This window comes from Tasmannia lanceolata, unplaced genomic scaffold, assembly GCF_043159265.1.
Source record: "Tasmannia lanceolata isolate RefF3 unplaced genomic scaffold, GAP_Taslan_0.1 ptg000013l, whole genome shotgun sequence".
NCBI lineage: Eukaryota > Viridiplantae > Streptophyta > Magnoliopsida > Canellales > Winteraceae > Tasmannia > Tasmannia lanceolata.
Window position 1 is genome coordinate 45,233,968 of NW_027518690.1, and position 24,214 is coordinate 45,258,181.

Genomic DNA, 24,214 nt, shown 5'->3' on the forward strand with positions numbered 1-24,214 from the left:
ACCATCCCTCTGCCCATTTGAGACGAGACAGAGCAAGAAGCAAACCATCCACCTCAATGTACTTTATCGTGGTTGGTCCCTGAAAGGGCCATCTATCTCAATGAATTAAATGCAAGTTCCACATTCATAATTGGACGAAAGAATTAAACAAACTGAGCCAAAAGAGAAATTATGTGTACTCGAGCCCTTGAAGTTTGATCCACCGACAGCCTCTTATATCATAGATTTTTAGAGTTTTTATATGGTTTAAGACTTTAAGCCCTTATAGCCCCCTATAAAGTATTGTACGGACCACATCATAGGATGATCCAAACTGTCCATGTGATGGACCACAACGTAAATAGGTTGTGCCCAAATAATCACTTATCCCAATCCTCCGATCTACAGAGGAACATCCTGTGGAAGTGATTATTTGGGGAGCAACCTATTTGGCCCATCACATGGACGGTTTGGATCATCCTATAACATGGTCTCTACAGTACTTTTGGAAAAAATATAGGAATATAAGAGCTTACACCATATAAAAAATTGGAGCCATATAAAATCCCCTGTTTTTTATATGGTGCGTGGTTGTACAGTCCACTGCTGTTCAAAAAGTACTGTATTGCCCGCACCATAGGATCATCCAAACTGTCCATTTGATAGGCCACAACATAAATAGGTTGTGCTCCAAAAATCATGTCCAAAGGATGATCTCTACCCTCCGATCTATAGAAGTTTCTATAATATATATAGTTCCTCTATAGACTGCATGGCTAGGATCATCATATAAAAGTGATTTTTTGGATTTACATTGTGGCTCATCAAATGGACGGTTTGGATCATCTTATGGAGTGGGCTGTACGATATATCTTCCTCAGGAGATGGGTTCCCCCTAACCTCCTAAGGTTTGATAACACGAAGAGTCAACTCGGGACTATTCTGAGTCAAGTCTACTCGATCCCCCATGACTCAGTAAGGGCAACTTCGTCATTTAGGAAGACTGGGACCTTCCTCCCCTCCTTGCTCATCAGTCCGAAAGATAGAAAATCCAAACCGATAAAACCGGACGTGACTTTTCCTCATACCCACCGAGATTCGACGACGAAAATAACAACGACAACGACTAGACAGAGTGTCACCGTGGCGATCAAGGATTAACAGATATTTTTTTGGGTCCCAAGTGGCAAAACATTTATCACAATCATGGCCGTTGATCTTGTATACAAAATCATAATGGGGTCCACGTAGTCTCAATCACATCTCGAACATGGATTAAAAGCGTCAGATTAAGGTAACAAAAATCAACGGTTTATTTTTTATCGGGAGGAAATTGGGTTCAATAACAGCCTGTCTTTTTAACAAAGCTCAGGCTCTGATTAGGAAACACCGACGAGAAGACTACAGAGAAAGAGGGGGAAAATCTGCGATCAATTGATTGATAGGGAAGATGAGTGAAGAAGGAAAAAGCCGAGGAATCGGCGATCAACAACAACACCATTACGGAACGTTTCAAGGGGTTCCTCAGAGCTATCCACAACCGGCGATCGGATTTCCTCAGCCGATGCCACCGCCAGGTGTCGGTGCTTCTGCTCCTCCTTACTATTCTCAAGGCTATCAAGCCGTTCCTGGTATTTTCTCTTCTTATCTCAACCAAGGATAATAGATTCGTCTGATTTTTTGGTTAGTTTTATGGAGGATTTTGCAGCTGACAACTCTAGATTTCTGTTATAGGGAATTCTTGCTTAAGAACGTTATAGTAATTTTTGACATGTAGCGGAACTCTATTATTACCCAGATTTCTCTCCGATTTCTGTTTGATTTGGAACTTTTCTCAAAGAGGGAAGAAGACCTAGATGTTTCGGACCAACTGTTGATAGATACTAATGAAATTTTACAATTGACAAAAAACAAAGACCCGGACACAGGATCGTAGCCTAAAGGGAGCGTGCCCCCTTTTATTTAGGTAGTCGGATGAGACTTTGATCATTTATGCGGGTAGCAAGGCCATAAATTCATTTGGGTTTTTTTTTTTGGCGAATTGTATAAACAAGAATACAGAATCGTACTGATAAACTCAGGTAAAACAAGCTTGTTTGGGGTTTACAAGAAAAAAGTGAAAGGAAATTTGGTAACTTCTGTAAAATTTTATGAAAAGATAGGATGGTTATCAGATCCACCAGTTAATTAGTTTGTACTTGAAACCCAGAGAGAGTTCAGTTCCTAGGCTCTCAGTTTTCCTCTTTACTACCCATTTGTTTTCATAATGAATTTTTCATGTTAAAGCTATGATCACATTGGGCATGCAAAAAATGGCTTTGGGTTATGTGTCTTTGAAATCGAAAAAAAAAACCCTCAACTGTTTGGTACTGTTCATACATTTGTTAGTTCAAACAAGACCCATAGTTGATTTGATTTTTTTTATTTTTTTTTCCCGTGGATTTTGTCAGAATTTACTTTAACTGTCGATACCTCTTTGGGCATATTTATTTTGTATTGAAATAGAAAATGTTGAAAACTAGCCGTCGCTAGTGTATAAGATCAATGGTCTTGTTTTGTTAAATTTCGAGTCTGTTGTGCTTCATATGATTACCCATTCAATATTCTGATGGTATTCAAGGTTTTGCAGCAGTTGCTGAAGGAAGACCTGTAAGAGAGCGTCGCCTTCCATGCTGCGGTATCGGTCTTGGATGGTTTCTGTAAGTTCACTTCATTGTTTTTTTTAATTCTCACCTATATCTGACTGGAATGTCGTGTTATACAAAGATAGTTTCATGAATTTGTGATTCGCACTGTATTTTCATGCATGTGCTAGAGGCTTCTCTTTATTTTGTTATTTTGAATATGTGATTCTTGTTTGCCTGGATGAATGGAAAATATTGGTTGAATTTGTCATTGTCTTGTTTGTGATTTTGGTTTAGTTAAAACTAGTTAATGTATGTTGTTATAGCTAAGATAGAACACAAATGGTAGTGCTTAAATGGGCAATCCTAGAACAGCGGATCATAGCACTATATAAAGAATTTGAGTACATATGTGGTTAGCTCTCCTTAGGAGATTACAGAAATTCGTTGGTGATAGGAGAAGGATAGTTAGTCAAATAATGCATGAAGTGTGGTTGTTTATGTTGTTAATAGTTATCTAGACTCTCCAAGGGTGACGATTGCGTTAACACCCTCCCTAAAGCTAGACGCGATGGAACAACGTTCAGTTTGTCACAATTCTCAAAGCCATAGGAAACGTTTGATCGGGAGACTTTTAATGAAACCATTGGCAAGTAGATTTGAACTATTGACAAACAGAACTCGAAGAACTCCTTAGGCAACGCATTAATGGACAAAGTGGCAATCCGCCTCGATGTGTTTGATCCAAGCGTGAAGTACTGGCTTCGCAACCTGATACCTAGTGCTGATGTTACCACATAGCATTGTAGGCGGTCTCTTAAGGAAGAGACTAATCTCACGTAAGAGAGCTTGAAGCCGACATGAGTTGGCAGCACCAACCACAAGAGCTCTGTATTCAGCTTCCGGATCTGACCCACTCAGCATTAGAGTTATCAAGAAGATCTGTGGATGATGAGGCCCGAAAGAGAACTCCATAGCTACTGGTGCCTTTCAGGTAACAAAGAATATATTTAACTTCTTTTATGTGAACCACCATAGGTTTGTCCATAAATTGGCAAACCTGATTGACAGCATTAGGAGTATAGGACAAATCAGGTCATGTCATGGTAAGGTACTTTAAGAGGCCGACCATGGGAGTAGGGTTGGGTAAGGGATCACCGTCATAAGCCAAAAGTTTCGTGCTAGCTTAAAAACTCGGGTTGGGTCCGGTCCGGTCGGGTTGAAACTCATCGGGTTGGAGATTGGGTCGGGTCAGGTTCGGGTTGGAAAAATAGGTTCCTCGGGTTGGGTCGGGTTGGCCTCAACCCGACCGGAGTTGTACTCAAATCCATCATTACATTTACTATATGTATCAAACCAGTTTCTATTATGTCACATATGCCATGAGCATCCTGAATCTAAAATTCGTGAATCTGACCCTTTATAACAAGAAAGAAAACCCCATTTTCTATTACAAAATGAAACCACAAGAGAGAACCAAGAGCAACTCACCTTCTTGTCTTCTTCATTCAAGAGAAAACCCTTCCTCCTCTTCTTCACTTCACAAGAGGAAAAATCAAATGACCTTTTTCTTCTTCTCCACACCACACCTTTTCCCAAGAGATGAGACTCATCTCTAATCTCTTTCCTTCTCTCTTATCTCCATGGTTTTAAATTTCGGTTTCACCGTTTCAGCTAAAATTTTGGACTTATCCGAAACTGAAATTTCAGCCGAAATCCCGAAATTAGGTCTAGCAAATGAAATGCCTTTTTCAGGACGAAATTTTGACCGAAATTTCAGCAATTCGTATGAAATACTTTAACGGAATAAAATAATAATATTTTATAACAAATTTCGATGAAATTCCCGAAATTAACGAAATTTCGAACAAATTTTCCGAAATTTCGACTGAAATTTGATAAATTTCTGGATTTTCGGTTTTGGTCCTCACCAAAATCTGAAATTTCGGATTTTGGTCGAAATTTCAAACCATGCTTTTCTCATAAGAAAATCCGAACAACTGCACCTGTGTTCTCCACCCTCTTTTTCTCAAAGAGATAAAACTTTTACCCTCTTCTCATGAGGAAAAAACCCACATGAAGATAATAATAACTGTTAACGTGTTAATTTTCAAATTCAAACACCACCATTACATGTCTCTATGCATGTAACACAGTTTTAGAAGCAGTTCCCAACTGCTTTGGGAAACAAGCCAAGACACAACAGAAGAGATTTCCGGTCTCAACTCCAACTAGGAAGTTTTAAGGTCTACAGAGAACTGGAATATCATATCTTCCTACCCCTTAGGATCTGTGAATCCATGGGCATGATATTCCTACTTCGCTTCCTAGGGAAAAGACATGTGAATATATAAAAGCACATCACACATTCGTTTAGCATTACCCAATAAATATCATAAATATCATTATAATTAAAGTTCAATACAAGAATCACTAGCTTTTAGGGCATACGCTCTAATATTGACAACATGGTACATCTAGTTACATATTGTTGCTGCGCATTGTTGCACATGTCTTTTAATTCAATTCATATTATATGTCATATGCAATTCACATAAATATTTATACATACCATATACACCATATTTCACATGCAATTCATATAAATATAATTATGTAACACATTGATATAGAAAATTTTCATCTTCATGAAAATTTCTTTCCCCTTCTTCATGAAAATTTTCTAAAGGATTCATTAGCCGACCCCAAATAGTTTGTGACAAAGGCTTAGTTGAGTTGAGTATGTAACACGTTGATATAATAATATACCACTAATACACTTATTGTTTTGATTTCGATATATGTCTTGATTTCGGTATGCGTTTCAGTGGGGATGGAAATGGAAATATTTTGGTCATTCCATGTTGGTTTCGGTATAAATTTAAAACCATGAATACATTGTAGTGTGGTTATTGTTTTTAAGAGTCCATATATATCTAGACTTTTTGAGGACTACAATTGCATTAAAATGGCTTTTTTTGAGTGCCAGAAATCTGGATAAAACTAATCTAAAAGAGATGGTATCTTCAATGGTTTTGAAATGATATATTTTTTTTCTTAGATTAACTGGTTTGTTGCTGGTAAAAAAAAAAGTATTACTGGTTTGTTGATTTCCATTTTCTCAATACAAACTTACATATTTTATCCGTTTCGTGCTCTTTTATGTTGGACTTGAAAGGCATTACTATTTTTCAATCAATTTTTCTGATGAAAGCAAACCTGCTGTTTGTATTTGAAAGGTTCATTACCGGTTTCTTTCTTGCCGCTATTCCATGGTATGTCGGAGCTTTCATTCTGCTTTGTGCCCGAGTAGATTACAGAGAGAAACCAGGGTACACTGCATGCACAGTTGCTGTAAGTATTTATTCCTTATCCACCATTCTGTTTGAATTGGCTGTTTTGTCGAGGGCTGCCTTTTGTTCAGTTTGATTTTGAGTCTTCTATACTCTCTCTCCTGTTGCTCAAAAATTCAATTCTTTCATTTGTTACACACACACACACACACACACACACACACACATATAGGGATTTGCTAGGGACCATCACATAAGACATTTCACAGACCGGCTGTTGCATGAGAGCGCAACCCTATAGGCTCGCATTTCAATAGATATTGTCTTATTCATTTAATTCATCCGAGGTGGCTGCTCTCTCATGCAACAGCTGGTCTGCAAATTGCCTTCTGCAATGGTCCCTAGCAAATCCCTACACACACACACACTCATGATTCTTGGTACATGTGCTTCAAATGGTATGTAAGAATAATCTAATTCTCAATGATAAAAAAAAATTATTTTGTTGCCTTGTGGTATTGTTGAAAATGGGTGCTTTTTGTTGAATATGATGAAAAACTCAAGAATTACTCGGGGAAAAGGGTTTTGGTAAGATCTCTAGATCTCATGTGACCACCAGGAAAGGTAGTGTACTACTCTCAATCAGTTTCGTGCTTTGGTGGGAACTTTTCCCAGAGTGACAAAAGAATGGGGTGGATCAAAATCTGCTTCATCCACTCCTCGTGTTGATTCTCTCTTCTCGGGCAACCAAACTAGAGAAGCCACCTCTTCCTCTTCACAGATTTAAAAAAAAAAAAAACCCACAAACCCTCTCAGCCTCCTTTCGGTCTGCACTGTCACATTGGTCAGCCACCATTTCTCCTGACTGTCACGATGGACACGGTGCTCGAATTTGGCATCCACTCTCACACCTCTTCTGAACCATGCTCACTCTGTTTCAGTGCGTATGCATGTGCATTTGCATGCATATGCGTCTGTTGTGCTGAGTGTGTTTGAGTATTTGAAAAAAATCGTTCTTATTTCTGCGAAACTTCTGCGCTCTATGATATGGGTCCGTACATAGTTACCACCTGGAGTCAGGAGACTTGTATGTTCTTTCTTCAGACAAATAGGCAACTGGGAAGTGCTACTTGATCCGTAAATGTGACAAACAAAATGTAGGCAATTTTACAGCAGGAGTCAAATCAGGCAGCACTATCAACACCATACCTAGCTAAAGAATTTACTTTATCATCTTCCTTATATTGAATATAGGGAAATGATATCAGCGTAACCATGTTTTAATAATTGCACCAACTCAGCTTGTCGTTTCCTTTTCAATTAGCTTGTGAGAGCTTTTTGGGAACTGTAATAACCTTTTACAGCTCTTTAAATAATAGGAGACAAGAAGGGTTAGTTCAAAAATTATAACATTAAAGGGCGGCCCAGTGCACGAGGCTCCCGCTATTGTGGGGTCTGGGGAGGGCTAGATGTACGCAGCCTTACCCCCTGCTTTGTAGAGAGGCTGTTTCCGTGACTCGAGCCCATGACCACCAAGGTCACAATGGAGCAACCTTACCGTTGCACCAAGGCTCGCCCTCTAAATATATTATTACTGTTTGTTATTTTGATTAGGGAGGGAAGGGAGGTAGGTTAGTTGTACATTTGCTTTCATTCATGCACCTTGTTATTTTTATGCTTTCACTACTTGGAACTTAATCATAGTCGAAAGATGAACAGAAAGAAGAGAACCGTAACTCTTCCATTTTCAGCCACCACTCAACAATGTTTCTGTGATTTTTCATGTGCAGGCTGTTCTTGCTGCGGTTGCAATCGTTCTTGGGGTGACAAAGGGGACTCATACCTGGTGATCTATCTAAGCTAGTTTCAGAGACAACAAAAGGTTTATATATGTATACACTCTTCTATTTAATATGGCTCTGTGAAGGGTTGTAGTTATTCGTGTAACAGTTATCTTAAATCTCGTGTATCTATTTCTAAATGTGATTCTTCTTGGCTCATTTTACTTGCCTTTCCCCATCTTTCATGATTCAGCTGAAATTTGGCAAACATCTTCTATATATGATTCGTTTTCAATGTTCAGTAGCCCAGGTTGGTTAATAGAAGTCTATTTTAGATCATCAAATCATCAATTGTAAGAGGCAATTTTGGGTCCTACAATGGTGCATAGTGGGGTATTTGTGTGAGATCAAGACCGTTGATCTTTGTAGATCATCAAGAGGTGACTCACATGGTCTAGGTCCCACCCCAAAGGCATCCTTTGTGTAAGTTAAAGAACTGCAAAAATCAATGGTTTATTTTTCTCGGCAGAACCTGAAATTAGGCTTGATCTAAGATTGATGGATCAAGTGCCTAAGATCATTCAATCAAGGTTAAATGCGAAAATTGGATGAATCAAAGACCTAGGATCATTCGATCAAGGTTATCTCAACACCTTTTGCCGGGCCTTATGATCAGTGAATATCTGATCATGTAGTGGGACCTGATAAGTTTCTTTTACGGAGGAGCATTCACTGTCGCTAGTATTTGCATCGGTTTGGTTCCAACTTTCAAGCATGCTGATATAAAGAAAAAAAAGCAACGGTTTAGATTTTGTTGCCAGAACCCTAAGATCAATGGTATTTGGCTGGAATTGTGGTCCCCAGTCGGAACAATGGATCTGATCACATTGATGCACTCATTCACCAAAGGTGGGGCCTAGTGAGTTTCTGTTATGTGGGAGCCTAAAAGCTGGAGATGAAATCTGCAGTCCCTAGTTTTGAATAACATGTAACAACTTTTCAGATTGATAACTGCATATAGACCTGGCAAACGGGTGGGCCGGGCCGGTTTTGACACGACCCGTACAGACCTAGCAAATGGGTGGGCCGGGCTGGGTTTGACCCGACCCGTACAGTCTGGGTCAAACCAAAATTTACTGGTCACGAATCTTGGACCCGCACCCTGCCTGTACATGCCGGGTCCACCCGCGGGTTACCTGTGTTTTTAGTAAATTTTTGTTTTTCTGTTTTTATAGGTATTTGCTATCCACCTTCTCCAAAGGCTACTTCTCGCCCATCCTTTGCAATTGTATGTGTTGAGAGATTTGTCTTATTATACGTGATGAAAATTGCATAGAAATGGCATTTCTGGGAAGGTGGCTAGCAATAATAAGTACCGAAAGAAGCAAACAATAATAATAATAATATTAATCATAAGGGACTAAAGTTTTTGAGGAAAATTACGGAAAAAGTGCTATAAAATAGAAAAATTATGGAAAAGAGTACCGAAAATGGTCCACGGACCCGCCCAGTTTTGACGGGCTGGGTTCACCTGTGGGTCAACTTAGAAACGGGTCACAAACGGACCCGGAAATTAAGGGCGGGCCTGGTTGACCCGCGGGTCCGGGTTAATTCTTGCCAGGTCTAAGTGCATAAGCCCACTGGACTCTTTCCTAACAGCCATTTGTGGGCCCCACATCATCCATAGATCATGATTGGATAAGCTGATCCGACCATCCCATGGCCATGAACCCATCTTAGTCGGATAATCCTAGCCCTTTGATCATCAAGCCCCGTTTATGATTCCTCCAAGGCTTATTTTTGTGGGCGATTAACTTAACGGAGGAGATTGTCCGATTGGCAAGGGTGTACAAGAACAACAGTCTAGATTACACAGCAGTGGGACCCAGTAACTAATCGTTAGGATTGATATCAACGGCTTGGGAGTGTTTTCTAGTTCTTCTCCTCCCCGCCTATAAAATCTCAAAACCCTAGAACCCTAAAATCCTCGCCATCTCTTCTCGCAAAAATGGTGGCCTTCAGAGTAAGTTGCTTTTGGTTTCCCGTACTTTCATTTTGCAGATCCAACCCCCAGATCTCCACACATTTTGCAGAAATGATTATTTTGAGGGTGTTTTTTAACCTTCTTACATTACCGTTCGCTTAGATCTACGTTTACTTTCATTTCATAGGGTTTGGATTTTGATAATTTTAGGTTTTGATGATCGTGACATGTTTTTAGGGTTTGGATTTTAAGGATTTTAGGTTTTGATGATTGTGTGATGATTTTAGGGTTTGGATTTTGATGATTTTAGGTTTTGATGATTGTGAGATGTTTTTTCCCCTGTTCAGTTTCATCAGTACCAGGTTGTTGGAAGAGCTCTTCCCACATCAACCGATGAACACCCTAAGATCTATAGGATGAAGCTCTGGGCCACGAACGAGGTTCGAGCCAAATCCAAATTCTGGTAAGATTTTTTTCTTACAGTTGAATAAATCCAACTTCAGTACTTTAAATTTTCATATTCTTGTATTTTTTGGGTTTTTTTTGGTAATGGTGATGTTGTTAGGTTTTTCTTTTGTTGGATCTATCTATACTTTTTGGTTATTGGTTTTATGGTTCATATCATCTCAGTAGTTATTGTTTACCATTGTATTTGGTTGCGTTTAGGTATTTTCTTAGGAAGCTCAAGAAGGTTAAGAAGAGTAATGGCCAAGTTCTTGCTATCAGTGAGGTATATGCTCCCTTCCTATTTAGGCTGTGATTGTTGTTCCTTTCTTGTCTTTAGTGTCTTGCTCTTAGCAATGTTGAATGAAGCACATTTGTTTCTGTGAGTTCTTGGTGGATTTGCCGATCTGTTATACTTATCATTGTAGATGCACAGTTATTTGTAATTTGATCAATTATTCTAATTATTCCATTCTTCAGACAAATGCATATAAATGATCAATGGTTATTGCTTTTTGAGTTTTTTACTATGGCGAGTACAATTATTTCTTGTCTTTAGTGTCTAGCTTTTAGCACTGTTGAATGAAGCACATCTGTATCTATGGGGTCTTGGTCGATTTACTGATCTGTTATATTTATAATTGGAGATGTAGTTATTTTTTAATTTGATCAATTATTATTATAAATCTTCCATTGTTCAGCCAAATGCATACAAACGAGCAATGATAATTGGTTTTTGAGTGTTTTGCAATGGCAACTGCATCTTTATTTTATGATAAATAGAATGCACTATAATAATATGCAATTGTTTTCATCAATATAGCACGTAACCATAATATAGCAAAGAACTCACATACTTGTAGAACTACATGATGACCTCCTTTTTATAATGAGGGGAAAGAAAATAACCCATAAGAAACTCCAACCATACTGATTATCTTGTTGCATTTCTTAACTATATGCCACGTGTTAATGAGAAAAGTATGGAAAGCGCCCGATTTATTTATGAAACTACAGTCAGAGTGTCAGACACACTTTTAAAGCTTATTTCCTGACACACACGTTGTACAAAAAAAAGAGACTATTCTACCCTTTGGCACCCGATGGAAATGACATTGTACGATCTCTACCACTATATGAGTTTGTTACTTGACTCTCGTACTTTTTTCTCCTTCCCACTCTATCTATCTCTTTCCCTTCTCTCTATCTATGTCTCCCTTTATCTCATTTATCTTAACGTTGACTAGATCTGATATTATGGCGAATCAACTTGATATCAACTCCATGTACTATTTTGTTGTTGCGCCCCGATCTTTTGTCGATTTTACTTGATTTTGCCGATTTGATTAAATTTTTTGTCAAAAATTGTATGAAAGCCAATGGCATTCATATTTTATTATTATTTTATAAAATTTTTTTTTTTTGTATTGACCACAATATCCTCGTCTAAAAGAATTTCACAAAGACTGAACGAGATTAGGAACATTCACTCAATTGTATAAAAATGCTAAAATTTATAAAATTGCATGGAAACCTATGAGAATCATATTTTATTATTTTTTTAAAATCATCATTTTTTGTAAATGGACAAAATACTCTACTCTAATCTAATAGATTTTACGAAAAGTCATCAAGGAAAGCACTCAACTATATTAGGAAAATATTTAAAAATATAGAAAAAATACCAAAAAATTCAAAGATCTAAAAAATTGTACAAAAGCCTATGACATTTACACGTTATTATTTTTTTGATGACCAAAATACCTTAATCTAATAAAAGTTTCCAAAAAGTCAATGAAGAGAGCAAAATCTCAACTATAAGATGGAAAATCAAACTAGAAGATGAGAAACTCAACTAAAAGACTTAAAGACAATATAGAAAACTTAACTATAAGATGAGAAATTCAACTGCAGGATGTGAAATTCAACTACAAGATAGGAAACTTAACTAGAAGATAGAAAACTTCATTACAATATGAGAGTTCAAATACAAGGGGGAAGCTCAATGATGTGACACCCAACTATAAGTTGAGTTTACCATCTTGTAGTTGAGTTTTTCATCTTGTTGTCGAGTTTTCTATCTTATAGTTGTGTTTCTTATCTTGTAGTTGGGTTTCATGTCTTACAATTAAATTTCTCATATTGTAGTTGAGTTTTTAATATTATAGTTCAGTTTCTCATCTGGTAGTTGACTTTCTTATCTTGTGGTAGAGTTGTGGCTCACGTTGAGTTTTTGTGAACTTCTATGAGGTTATTTTGGTCATTAACAAAAAATAATTATATTTTTAAAATAAGGGAAATGCTAGCGTTCATCGTGAAAGGCATTTCACAGATGATCTGTCGCATCTCAGACCAGCCACAATGAATGAAGACAGTCCGCCGAAAAGTGATCCTATGTGGTTGGTTTGACATGTGACAGACCATCTGTGAAATGCCTTTTGCGATGGACGCTAGCAGATCCCTTAAAATAATAAGGAAATATAAGTGTCATAGGCCCATATAGTTTTTTTTTACAAGTCTCGTAGGCTCATATAATTGTTGAATTTGTTGGTATTTTAATATATTTTTAAATGATTTTTTCCTAATATCATTGAGCTTTTGTTCTCTAGTTTTTGTGAACTTCTATTAGATGGGAGTATTTTGATCATTTACAAAAATATTGATTTTTTATAAAATACTAAGAAAGCATGAGTGCCTTAGTCTTTCATGAATATTTCCTAATATCATTGAGCTTTTGTTCTCTAGTTTTTGTGAACTTCTATTAGATGGGAGTATTTTGATCATTTACAAAAATATTGATTTTTTATAAAATACTAATAAAGCATGAGTGCCTTAGTCATTCATGAATATTTCCTAATATAATTGAGCTTTTGTTCTCTAGTTTTTGTGAACTTCTATTAGATGGGAGTATTTTGATCATTTACAAAAATATTGATTTTTTTATAAAATACTAATAAAGCATGAGTGCCTTAGTCTTTCTTGCAATTTTTTGGCATTTTTCTTTATTTTGAAGTGAATTTTTCCTAATCTCGTTGAGTTTTTCCCCTCATTGAGTTTTTGTTAAATTCTTTTCCATGCATATTTTGTCAATTTAAAAAGCAAAATGATATCAGCATTACAATGTTTTAATAAGATGCCTGAAGCATCTTGTCTTTTAGTATTTAAAGGGCTTGTAAGAGCCTTATGCTTTCACGCATCTTATTAAAAGGTTGTAGTTTTGATATAATTTTCCTTAAAGTAATGTTTTTTTATTAAATAATAATAAATTATGAGTATCATTGGTTTTCAAATAATTTTTTGGTATTTTTATCATATTATTCGGCAAAATTTCAGTCAAAACGACAATCGGGTCGAATCAATAAAAGATTGGGTCGAGTTGGCAAAATATTGAGTTGAGTCGGCAATATAACAAGTCAAGTCGACATAATATCGAGTCTAGTCAATGTGGAGATAGATGAGAGAGAGGAGATAGATACGAGAAAAAATGGAGGGAGATAGAGAGAAGAGGGAGAGAGAGCAATTGAGAGAAAAAGAGAAAGTCAAACAACAAACTCATAGTTGCAGGGACGTATGCTGTAATTTCCAATGGGTGCCAAATGGTAAAATAGTCTTTTTCTTGTACGACGTGCGTGTAAGTAATTTTTAAAAGCGTGTTTGACCAAGGTTGCCAGAGCGGGAATCGAAAGCGGGAATCAAAACGGGAATTGAAAGCGTGAATCGAAGGCTCCAAGGAAAAAATCCTACTCAAGGTTGCCAGGTCGGGAATCGAAGCGGGAATCGAAGGCTCCCAGGGAAGAATCCTGCTTCCATGTGTTTGACAGCTACTTTTAGAAATAAACTGGGCGGATTACTTAATTTCCAATGGGTGCCATATGCATGCATCTAGATTGGGTCCTCATTGCTTCTGTATGGAAGAAACTTCTTTTTATTTGTACCCATAGTCATATTGGGTCTGAGTTAAGATGCATCTATGCACCCATCAATTATCTTGAATGGAAAATGGCTTCTAATATTCATGCCACTTACATTGATCTAGACTGTCCATGTACTGTTCCCTGTTTTAGCATAGGTATTTAACCTCAGGAAAATCATGTTAAACAAATTAATAAAAGGCTAATGTTCGTGCTAACTGCAATTGGTTATGCAAGCCACATGATCAGATCTGGACACCTTCATCACCAATGGGATTCTAATATCTTTTGCCAACGAACCAGGTTTCACTCATTACTTTCTTTCCATCCTTAGGGCATGAATCATTTGGCATATCCTTGGATTTTTTTATGAGTAAGCCACCTTCATCACCAATGGGATTCTAATATCTTTTGCCAACGAACCAGGTTTCACTCATTACTTTCTTTCCATCCTTAGGGCATGAATCATTTGGCATATCCTTGGATTTTTTTATGAGTAAGCCACTTCCTTGTTCCATGGATCCCAAGTGTGCTCCTTGCTGCCAGTTGCTTATTCATAGTTGGTGCGTGACCTATTTGCTTCTACCTCACTGCAAGAGGGTATGCGTTCTGTAACATCAAATCATACTTTAGTTTCCCAATAATGTGTCACCAACTTGGCCTGTCAGTAACACACCTCTTTTCGGACACATATACTACTAACTCTGGATGACATTGCTTCCTTTTTCCAATGAGGAATCTTTTTTCTTTCCCGGTCAGAATTAACTTATGCACGTTTCTTGCCCTTATTTTTGGTTGCTAGCAAATTCTCTTATGGTTGTGACTTGTGAGTGTGCTTGGAAACTCAAGTTCTGCTCTAGATGCATCATAGGTTACGTAGTCGTTGTCTACATTCTTCTGATATTGTATCTGATATGGATTTGCATTGTAGATTTTTGAGAGGAAGCCTACCAAGATTAAGAATTATGGAATTTGGCTGCGTTATCAAAGTCGAACTGGCTACCACAACATGTACAAAGAATACCGGGACACTACTCTCAATGGTGCAGTTGAGCAGATGTATAATGAGATGGGTTCTCGCCACAGGGTAAGGAATCCATGCATACAGATCATTAAGACAGCAACCATACCTGCAAAACTCTGCAAGAGAGAGAATACCAAGCAGTTCCATGATTCCAAAATTAAGTTTCCCTTGGTCTTCAAGAAGGTTAGGCCACCAAGTAGGAAGCTTAAAACCACATATAAGGCATCAAGGCCCAATTTGTTCATGTAATCTTGATTAGGGATCTTTGTGATTTTGCATTACCGGATCAAAATAGATGAGGAGCTATAAAGTTTAGTTGAAACAAATTATCTGGAATCTCGTTATTCCTGATATAAACTTTTGTTATTTGTTTGTTATTATGTTTTGATGACGTTTTGTTTGAGACTCTTGTGGACAGGATGATGGGGGCATAACTTGGGTTTTTGTGCCTCATTTGTTGTTTTACATCTATTCCGTTCATGCCTCTTTAATTGTTTTCAGTTAAGATTGTAGCGTTTACTACTCTTGAAATCTTTTGGATTTTGACTATCTTAGTTAATTTGCTCCTCTCGCTTGTATTGTTGGATCCTTTCATGGTGTTTCTTTTCAGCAACTTTAGTTTCAGAGGTCCAGAGCTAAGACCAGGTTTGAGTCGCAGAATGAATATTGCCATTGCCTTTTATATTCGGCAATGCATCCACTTTATGCCACATTTTTAAGAAGTGCATAAGTGGCAATGCATCCACTTTATGCCACATTTTTACGAAGTGCATAAGTGGCAATGCATCCACTTCATGCCACATTTTTAAGAAGTGCATAAGTTGTTGTATTATATCTTATAGAATATATTTGCAACCCCTTTATTTTTCGGTAGTTTAGATTTTGGAGTACCTATCCAAGCAAGTAAAAACACATTCTACTCATATGTTACTGCTCCAATACTGACATGCTGTTAGCTGGAGAGGCAACTTTGCCGAGGTGACTTGTCTCTCGTTGGTCTCCTCTTTTTCCCTGTTGCCTACATCATACATGGCTAGAGTTGGCTGCGCCTAATTGATTAATTTTTTTTCTATTTAGTCAATGAGCAATGCCCAAGCCTACATTACAATTTTCAATCTAACCAAAGACTAGGCATCTATCTCTGCATCTTTAGGTGACATCAGGTGATATCAAGTAATCAACTCTTTAACTACTTGATAGCGCATGCCCGCTCTACATGGAATGAATTTTTTGACATGAAATTCCTTTTAAATGGTGTTATGCACTGTTTAGTAACCCCTAAGTCCATCAACAACTTACCTGAGTCTACTAGATTTTACCTTTCCCTAGTTCTCGTCCTAGTCCGAGTTTTGACATGCGAGTCCTAGGTCATCTGAAAGCTATTTTGAGTCACCCAAGTCAAAATTCAAACTGACTACAATTCATTTGCCTGGCCATGGTGTCATGCACTGTTTAAAGATTCCCCCAGTTGACAAGCTAACCAAATCCGGAGTTCCGGCGAGGCTGGATTTGAGATGTACTCTTGGCTTTTACTGCATAATGATTTTCCTTCGTAATCTCTCTGTTTAGGCTCCGTTTCTTTCTACGTAAAAATGTGGATGTAAAATTTGTTTGATTAAATTAAACAAATTTTACGTCCACATTCTTACCTTGAAAGAAACAGAGCCTTAATGAAGTTCTGTTATCTTTGCTAAAAAAAGTTATATTTTACCTTGCCTAAGTTCTTGTCCGAGTCCGAGTTTTGATGTACAGAGTCAATTGAAAAACTCGCTGTATTAACAACCTCCAAAATTTGATCACTTAAATCAGTGACTCGAGTCGATTAGGTTTTTGCCTGGGTCTGAGTTATCGTCCTAGTCTGCTTTTATAAACACAGCGTTATTATGTCTTCAATAGTTGCATCCTTCTCATATAGTAAGAACCCCATTACATGAATCTTCATGAGACTGACCGCTTAGATCATTTTCAGTGTTTCACCTTCCACACATGTTGTAGCCTTCTTATCAGTTGGAGTGTTGGGGGATTCAATTTTAGCTTTTTACACTTTTGCTGCTTTAGGCTGTAGTTATTAATAATCTGTCATTGAGTGGCTAATGTGTGAAGTGTAATATGTTTCTTGTCTCTGTCTAGAAGCATCTGCAACTTGCAGTTCATTTTCTCCTCCAACTCATTCAAGTAGATTCTTCATTTCTCATTTTTGTGAATTCTAATTTAACAATTACTCAGTTCTTCAATACATATGATTTCGGTCCTCCTGGTTCTGCAACTTTCAGGTCAAGTAGATTCTTCATTTCTCATTTTTGTGAATTCAAAATTAACAATTACTCAGTTCAATACATTTGACTTCCGTCCTGGTTCTGCGACTTTCAGGTCTATCGATCTATCAGGCAATATGTAGATTGATATTCATTATTAATGAAATATTATGTAACAATATCCGGAATTTAATAAAATTAATGGTAAAATGAATTTTTGCTTGGAAACAACAGTATATAGTTATAGAACCCACCTTAAACAGTATATTGTTATAGATTCGCCTACAAATATAGTTATATGACTAATTAGATTATGAAATCTCTTCAATATTTGATTTTACTTGCTTTTTGTTGGCAAGTTGTTTCCTTATTTTTCCAAAAGGCTCTGGTCATTTGTTTTTGAATGGAAAATGGATGAGCATTTGGCCTCAGGTCATTCTCTGTGGAACCACACTATCATTTCACTTCGATCCCACCATTGTTGCTCATCTTTTCCTTCATTTTCATCCACCAATCACTGATTTCCATCACATAATTACCATTTTTATCCTCCATTTTCCTCTACACTCGTGTCTATTAATGCTTTATTTGTTTCATTTAAATCCACCATTTTATTTTTCTTTCAATTTCCCTGTCATGTATTTTGAGTTTTGTTACAGCTGTTATTGTTTCTCTTATGAGATACAACAGTAGTTCGTTTCTCTCCCCACTTCATTTCTTCTTTTCTTAGTTCACTTGGCAAATTTGAGTCCTTCATCTGGGCTAGCTTTTAAGGCTTTCATCAAACCCACCTTGGGCCATTCTGTCATGTGTGCTTCTCCTTAGATTATTCTGAAATGCTCTTATTCGTTGAACATGGATTACCCAAAACTATATGCAGTCAACAGTTGATGGCTTGTGCTTCTATTCTATCAATTATCATTTCAAAGATCAACTTCCTCCCATAATGGTATCTATAGTACCTAGTTTCACCATGATACCAGCCAATTTAATTTGTATGACTAACTCTTCTTTTAACTAACCGATGAATTTGCAAATTGATGAAACCCGGTGGATTAATTTTCCATCTCCAGAGAAAAACACCATACCATCCTCCCTCTTAGGGTGGGAAACTGATTGACATTTTGCCCTCCTTCAATTCTTCTTTGGTGTCACTTTCGCCTTCCTGATTCCATTGGTTTTTTTTTTTTTTTTTGAACCAAATGCAATAATCAGGCAGGATCTGAATGGAATTCTGACTCCAGCACCAGATTCCCCCACCTGCAATCTAAATACACCCTTGTAAGAATTCCCTATCTTGGACTTGACATAATATCTATTTTAAAAGAGGGTGTTGATGATATCATAATACACAATGTTCATGGAATTTCTTTATTGAAACCCCTACCACAAACTAATTTCTTGACCTCATCGGTTTAAGACTCTTTAAAGCACTGACCCTAAAGCTAGATTCCAAATGTAGCTCTAAACCGCTCATGTTTTCTCACCTTCCCCTGTAATGGTTCTTGTAAATTCAATGAAACATAGCATGTGCTATAACGAATTCACATCCTTGTCTACAGAATTTGACATAGGAGTGTGCATATCTAATTATCTACATTTGTAGTTGTGGAACAATGTTATGTGCATTTTCTATTTTCTTATGATGTATATGAGGTGTAGTTTTTATTTAGTTATGGCTTATGGGTTTTAGGGTAGAGGGTGTTGGTTGTTGGTTATGGCTTTTAGGTGGGAAAATGGGTAGCACACGTGTAAGTGTGTAACTACCTTTTGTGTTTGTATTTAATTAATCTATTTGAATGAAATGGGGAAGAAGAAGAAAATTTACAGCAAATGAGACTTTGTTTAGGAGAGTCATGGCTCCTCTCGAATCGAGCTGTTAGGAGGTCCGGTTGCCTCGAATCAACCTCTTTCTCCCTCTTCTCTCTTTTGATTTTAGTTATTTTCGTTACGCCCAATTGGACACGTACAAACAGTAAGATTTGAGGCACCCTTTGGAAAAAAAAGAAAGAAAGTCTCACCCCATGTGGATCTAATTAGAATGTGGAGTGCCAATTGATCTCAGCACTTAAAAAATGATAGCAAGTAGGCCCCTTTTACCACGCAAGGGAAATTATATCCACAGCTCCACACTACCTTGTTCTGATAATGGCACTCCTTGCTCTATTATGATTGGCTGTAGATAAGTCATTGGGACTTGTAATATCCTTGACAATTGGGAAAGGGAAAACGATATTTTCATCCCGCCACCATTTCTAGACCCTTTGCATTACCAGAAATATGCTCATTTAAAAAAAGTGGAAATTCAAACATTTTTTTAGAAAAAAGTTAAACAAAGAATGGTGAAATACCGGAAAAGGGGGAGGAAATATCATTTCCCTTTTTAAAAGTATAAATTTAAAATAAAGAGAAGAGTACCATTATCAAAACCAGGGAGTGCTGATATCATTTCCCTTTCCTCTACTATATATTAACCGGCAAACCAACTACTCAAAACTAATAAAATAAGGGATATAACTTGTTCATGGACAGCAAGGAATGTTTCAAAGTCCATCTATCCTAATTCCTTCCATGTGGTATGAAAACGAACAAAAATGTTATCAGCACTACTGTATTTTGATGAGGGCACTCCTCACTTTATTAAAAGTACGGTATGGCCTGCACCATAAGATGATCGAAACCGTCCATTATATGGGCCACAGCCTAAATAGGTTGTGCCTGAGAAATTATTACCATAGGTTGATCCTAACCCTCTATTTATAGAGGGTTAGGATCAACTCTCCAACATTCAGATCGGAGGGTTAGGATCAACCTATGGAAATGATTTTTGAGGCACAACCTTTTTAGGCTGTGGTTCATCTAATGGACGGTTTAGATCATCCTATGGCGATGGCCATACCGTACTTTTAATAAAGTGAGGAGTTTCCTCATCAACCTACAGTAGTGCTGATAACATTTCCCTTTAATAAAATATTTAGAGAGAAAAGATGGTTTGAGTTTTGCGTGATTTTGACGACAAAACCTCTTTTGAGACTTGAAAAACAAGCCACATTGCATATACACGCGTTTTGCTAAAGCATTGAACATGGGCCCTACCATGTGTGCCCCACCATATAAATTATTTTATGTTGTATGAGAAGTGATATATCCGTCCCCATTTTTGACTCGGGACAGCCCCCTCAAGTATAAAAGATTAGTCATAAATACACTAGAGGAGGCTGTCCCAGGTAAAAAAGGGGGCCAAATATATCATTTCTCATGCATTGTTCTAGCGTATTTTTTGTGGGCATTCACCAGTTCATACTAGATCAAGTTGCATTCTATTGGTATTGAGAGAATAAGCCAAATGAATTTCACAATTTTTCTTGCCCCATTTAAACTCATAAGAGATGCCAAATAATATAAAATTTCTTTCATTTGTAAGTAAATTCATATTTTTCCAAATCAAATTCAAATTTGATGAATAATTCTTCAATTTCTAATGTTTTTTTTTTGCAAATCCAATGACAAATTCAAAACTGTTGATTCTAATCTAGGTAATTACAAAATGCGCGGAATGTTATACCCAATGTTATAACATTCCGCGCATGAAACACCTAAATTACAAATTTGTAATATTCCAAACCCTAGGTAATTCAACCCCTTGTGGCTATATATGCATATCAAATTTTCCTAGCAACATTTTCTTCTATTAACAATTCACTACAATTTAATGTGTCATAATGTAAGTAATGCAGTACAATCTGGACACATTGTGATATGGGCCCACCCACTTGAAGTAAGCACAACCCTATTTTTTCATAGAAGAAAGACATCCTAATTATCATTCACGTTAAGCAACTTTTCCGGAGGCCCTAAAATTATTCAAACGTCACATGGGGATTCAAGCTTCCTTAGAAGGTGGGAATGTAAGGTCTTGAAATAAATTTTTTTTTTTTTTTGAAAGGTTACTATTTCATTTCATTTGTATAACTTTACATGTAAGCACATGGGACAAGCTGTCCCTTTGATATACAAAAACAAAAACAAAAACAACTCAAAGAACCCCCGTGACTTCGTTATAAAATATCTCCATATTTGGACGTATGGCACCTTCCTTTGCTAATATGTCCGCCACGGAATTCGCCCTCCGTCTCCTATGCCTTAATGAAGGTCTTGAATTACATATCCAAAGCCCAATTCCCTCCTTCTCCATCAATTTACCTTGACCCAAATTCATAAAATCCTCACCACTTAGGTATGTTTGCTTTGCTACAAAGAACAATCTCTCTTTTCCATAAATAAACTAACTGTAAATTTCGATATCCATGAATGTCAACTTACCAACTTCTCCAAAAGCTTAAGCTGTTGGAGATAGGCGTTATTTATCTTTTATACTTTAACACTCCCCCACATGTGTGGCCCACTTGGCAAACACGTGGCACATGTGATCCCTCTCTGGGCCGACCATCGCATGTGGATTTTTGCTATTCGGGAGGTTTGAACTCAAGACCTTTGGCTCTGATACCATGTTACCTGGAAGCCAACCAACACGTTTGGCAGCGCTGAATAGCATTTCAAAGTGCTGTGCCTGACCAACATCGGTTACGTATATTATCCAATCTGCTTTCTCTTCATTGAGTCGATACCAAAGATTTTCCTCCAGATGTACGCCCAGGCGCACATCGACCTGATCAAATTCCTTGCGGCTGATTTCACATATCTGTTTCCATGCCCCGCGATACTGGGCATCACCACCCTGCAGCCGGACCGCCGCCTGCTGTGCCCTTTCCTTAAAGGAAGGATCCTCATCAAACTTCTTTTTTGATGCCTTATAAAATGCCTCGAGATCTCCAATGGCTTGCTTCCCAGAATCCTCCCAGTTTGGGAACTCCTCAAAGAGGTATTCAATCAGCATTCCAAACTGTGTGCCCCAATCACCAACATGATTTCGTCGGAGAACATGAACATTTGAGAACTCCAACATTCGAGCAAGAGTATCTCCAATGATTGTTGATCTCAAATGGCCGAAGTGCATCTCTTTTGCAATATTGGGTGAAGAAAAATCAACTACTTCCCTAGTAATTGGGAGCATTGGTGCCCACATTCCAATGCCTTTTAATAGCATCTTCTGTAAACTCATAGCTATCCATTTGTTTGACAAAACAAGATTCACAAACCCAGCTGGTGCAACAGAGGGAGGTTCTATAATTTCAGATGGAGGAAGATTTCTCACAATGGCCTGCCCAATGGAATTGGGATTCCTGAATTCAGTTGATTTGCCTTTTATCTTGGACCACAGGCTCATAGCATTATTACATTGGTAATCGGCAAATTTTTTAGAAGCAGCAATCATCGGCTCTATGTCTAACTCTGGGAATGTGGTTCTAAGAGATGCTTTGAATAATGCAGAAAGTTGTTGCTTAACGCTTCCTACTCCATCTCCATCAGTATCAACAGCCCCTCCTTGCAAAGGAACAGAGATTTGGGTCTCACTGCTCATGGCTGATGGTAACACAGCTTTTCCCTTGGAAAGAAATCTTGTACTTCTTGAAATCAAGTAATCAGTTGAAGGGAGGGAAGGGGGGCGAGGGTGGAAATGAGAGAGGCGAGAGAAGGAAAGAGAGGTGGAGGCAGTAAAAAGGAAGATGCCCTGTCATTATGTAGACAGCCCATTTTGACCGAACCCCAATTAGGTGTGTTTGATTCCGGATCGGGGTCCACACATTATTGATACCCAAGCCATTGGAGATCTCCAGGCATTTTATGAGGCATCAAAAAAGAAGTTTGATGAGGATCCTTCCTTTTAAGGAAAGGGCACAGCAGGCTGCGGTCCGGCTGCAGGGTGGTGATGCCCACTATCGAGGGGCATGGAAACAGATATGTGTAATCAGTCGCAAGGAATTTGATCAGGTCCATGTGCGCCTGGGCGTATATCTGGAGGAAAATCTTTGGTATCGACTCAATGAAGAGAAAGCAGAGTGGATAATATACGTAACCGATGTTGGTCAGGCACAGCACTTTGAAATGCTATTCAGCACTGCCAAACGTGCTGGTTGGCTTCCAGTTAACAATGAAGTTCTAGTTTCTAAGCATATGGCTCGATATTTATCCATTTGTTGGGATTCAGATGGATGAACATTCGAGAGAAGTCAATGGCAGACATGGTGAAACCGATGGTGGGAAATAAGAAAAAAATTGAAGTTGTTTTTATTTGTTTCTTGATAGCGTTTTGGGAATTGTAACAGCCCTTTAACAGGCCTATATTAAGAGAGTGTCATTATTAAAACAAGCGAGTGCAGAGACTGCAGGCACTATTTCCCTCGAGTAGAAGTACTGTCAATGGACCCAGATGGGCTCATGGATTAAAAGGATCCCAACATCAATAGATAGGATTTTGGCACAGTAGATAGACCCGAATTGTGTTGGTTGGATCCATATCCTAACGTCCGAAATTATTTAGGATCCTGACCCAGGACATAAGCCACAGAATCTCGGATTGAGTTTCCTAAATCCCAATGGAGGGCGCCGATGTACGGACTTACCCTCTCTCTCTCTCTCTTGTATCTTTTCTCTCCCTCCCCTAACCCGAGGACCTAGTTGTGTACAACGTAAGTAGGACCTAGGACACTCAGATGTAGTCCGATTCGAAGTGGGTCATGACCTAGACTCGGAAATAGGATCCTAAAACCACTCTGAAAAGAATCAAACTGATAAGGGATTCGAACCGATCATGACCAAGACATAGTTGGATCCAATCACAAGTGGTTCCCTTCACACCCTAGGTGATTCATATTTTTTGGGAATTACTGAAATTAATAGCCTAAGGGGGCAATGTATGTTAGAAATTTAGAATCACCTAATTAATGAAATTTTTGTACTAGGGACCATCCATGATAGGGCCCATGAATTGGACAATGTAGATGAATATGAACCAGAT

The 24,214-nt window shown here is 37.8% G+C and overlaps 1 protein-coding gene and 1 pseudogene across 2 annotated transcripts; one reads left to right on the forward strand and one right to left on the reverse strand.

Annotated features, from left to right (window-relative positions):
• The first annotated feature begins 1,296 nt into the window (after positions 1–1,296).
• LOC143890265 (large ribosomal subunit protein eL20-like) lies at positions 1,297–15,524 on the forward strand. Of its 2 annotated transcripts, XM_077394875.1 has the most exons (6): positions 1,297–1,610; positions 2,600–2,678; positions 5,843–5,957; positions 10,009–10,124; positions 10,328–10,391; positions 14,948–15,524. In XM_077394875.1, the coding sequence occupies exons 1-6, from the start codon at positions 1,430–1,432 to the stop codon at positions 15,287–15,289; spliced, it is 897 nt and encodes a 298-aa protein (XP_077250990.1). In that variant the 5' UTR covers positions 1,297–1,429; the 3' UTR covers positions 15,290–15,524. The 2 variants fall into 2 exon arrangements, with proteins under 2 accessions (XP_077250990.1, XP_077250989.1); XM_077394874.1 differs by lacking the exons at positions 1,297–1,610; positions 2,600–2,678; positions 5,843–5,957 and adding an exon at positions 9,547–9,700.
• Positions 15,525–21,238: 5,714 nt separating this feature from the next.
• Positions 21,239–22,827, reverse strand: LOC143889246 (arginine--tRNA ligase, chloroplastic/mitochondrial pseudogene; annotated as a pseudogene).
• Between the last annotated feature and the right edge of the window lie 1,387 nt (positions 22,828–24,214).

Coding starts and splice junctions, on each gene's coding strand:
- LOC143890265 (XM_077394875.1), top strand. CDS start 1,430: ATGAGTGAAGAAGGAAAAAGCCGAGGAATCGGCGATCAACAACAACAC. Junction 1,611..2,599: donor AGGCTATCAAGCCGTTCCTG/GTATTTTCTCTT, acceptor ATGGTATTCAAG/GTTTTGCAGCAGTTGCTGAA. Junction 10,125..10,327: donor CGAGCCAAATCCAAATTCTG/GTAAGATTTTTT, acceptor GGTTGCGTTTAG/GTATTTTCTTAGGAAGCTCA.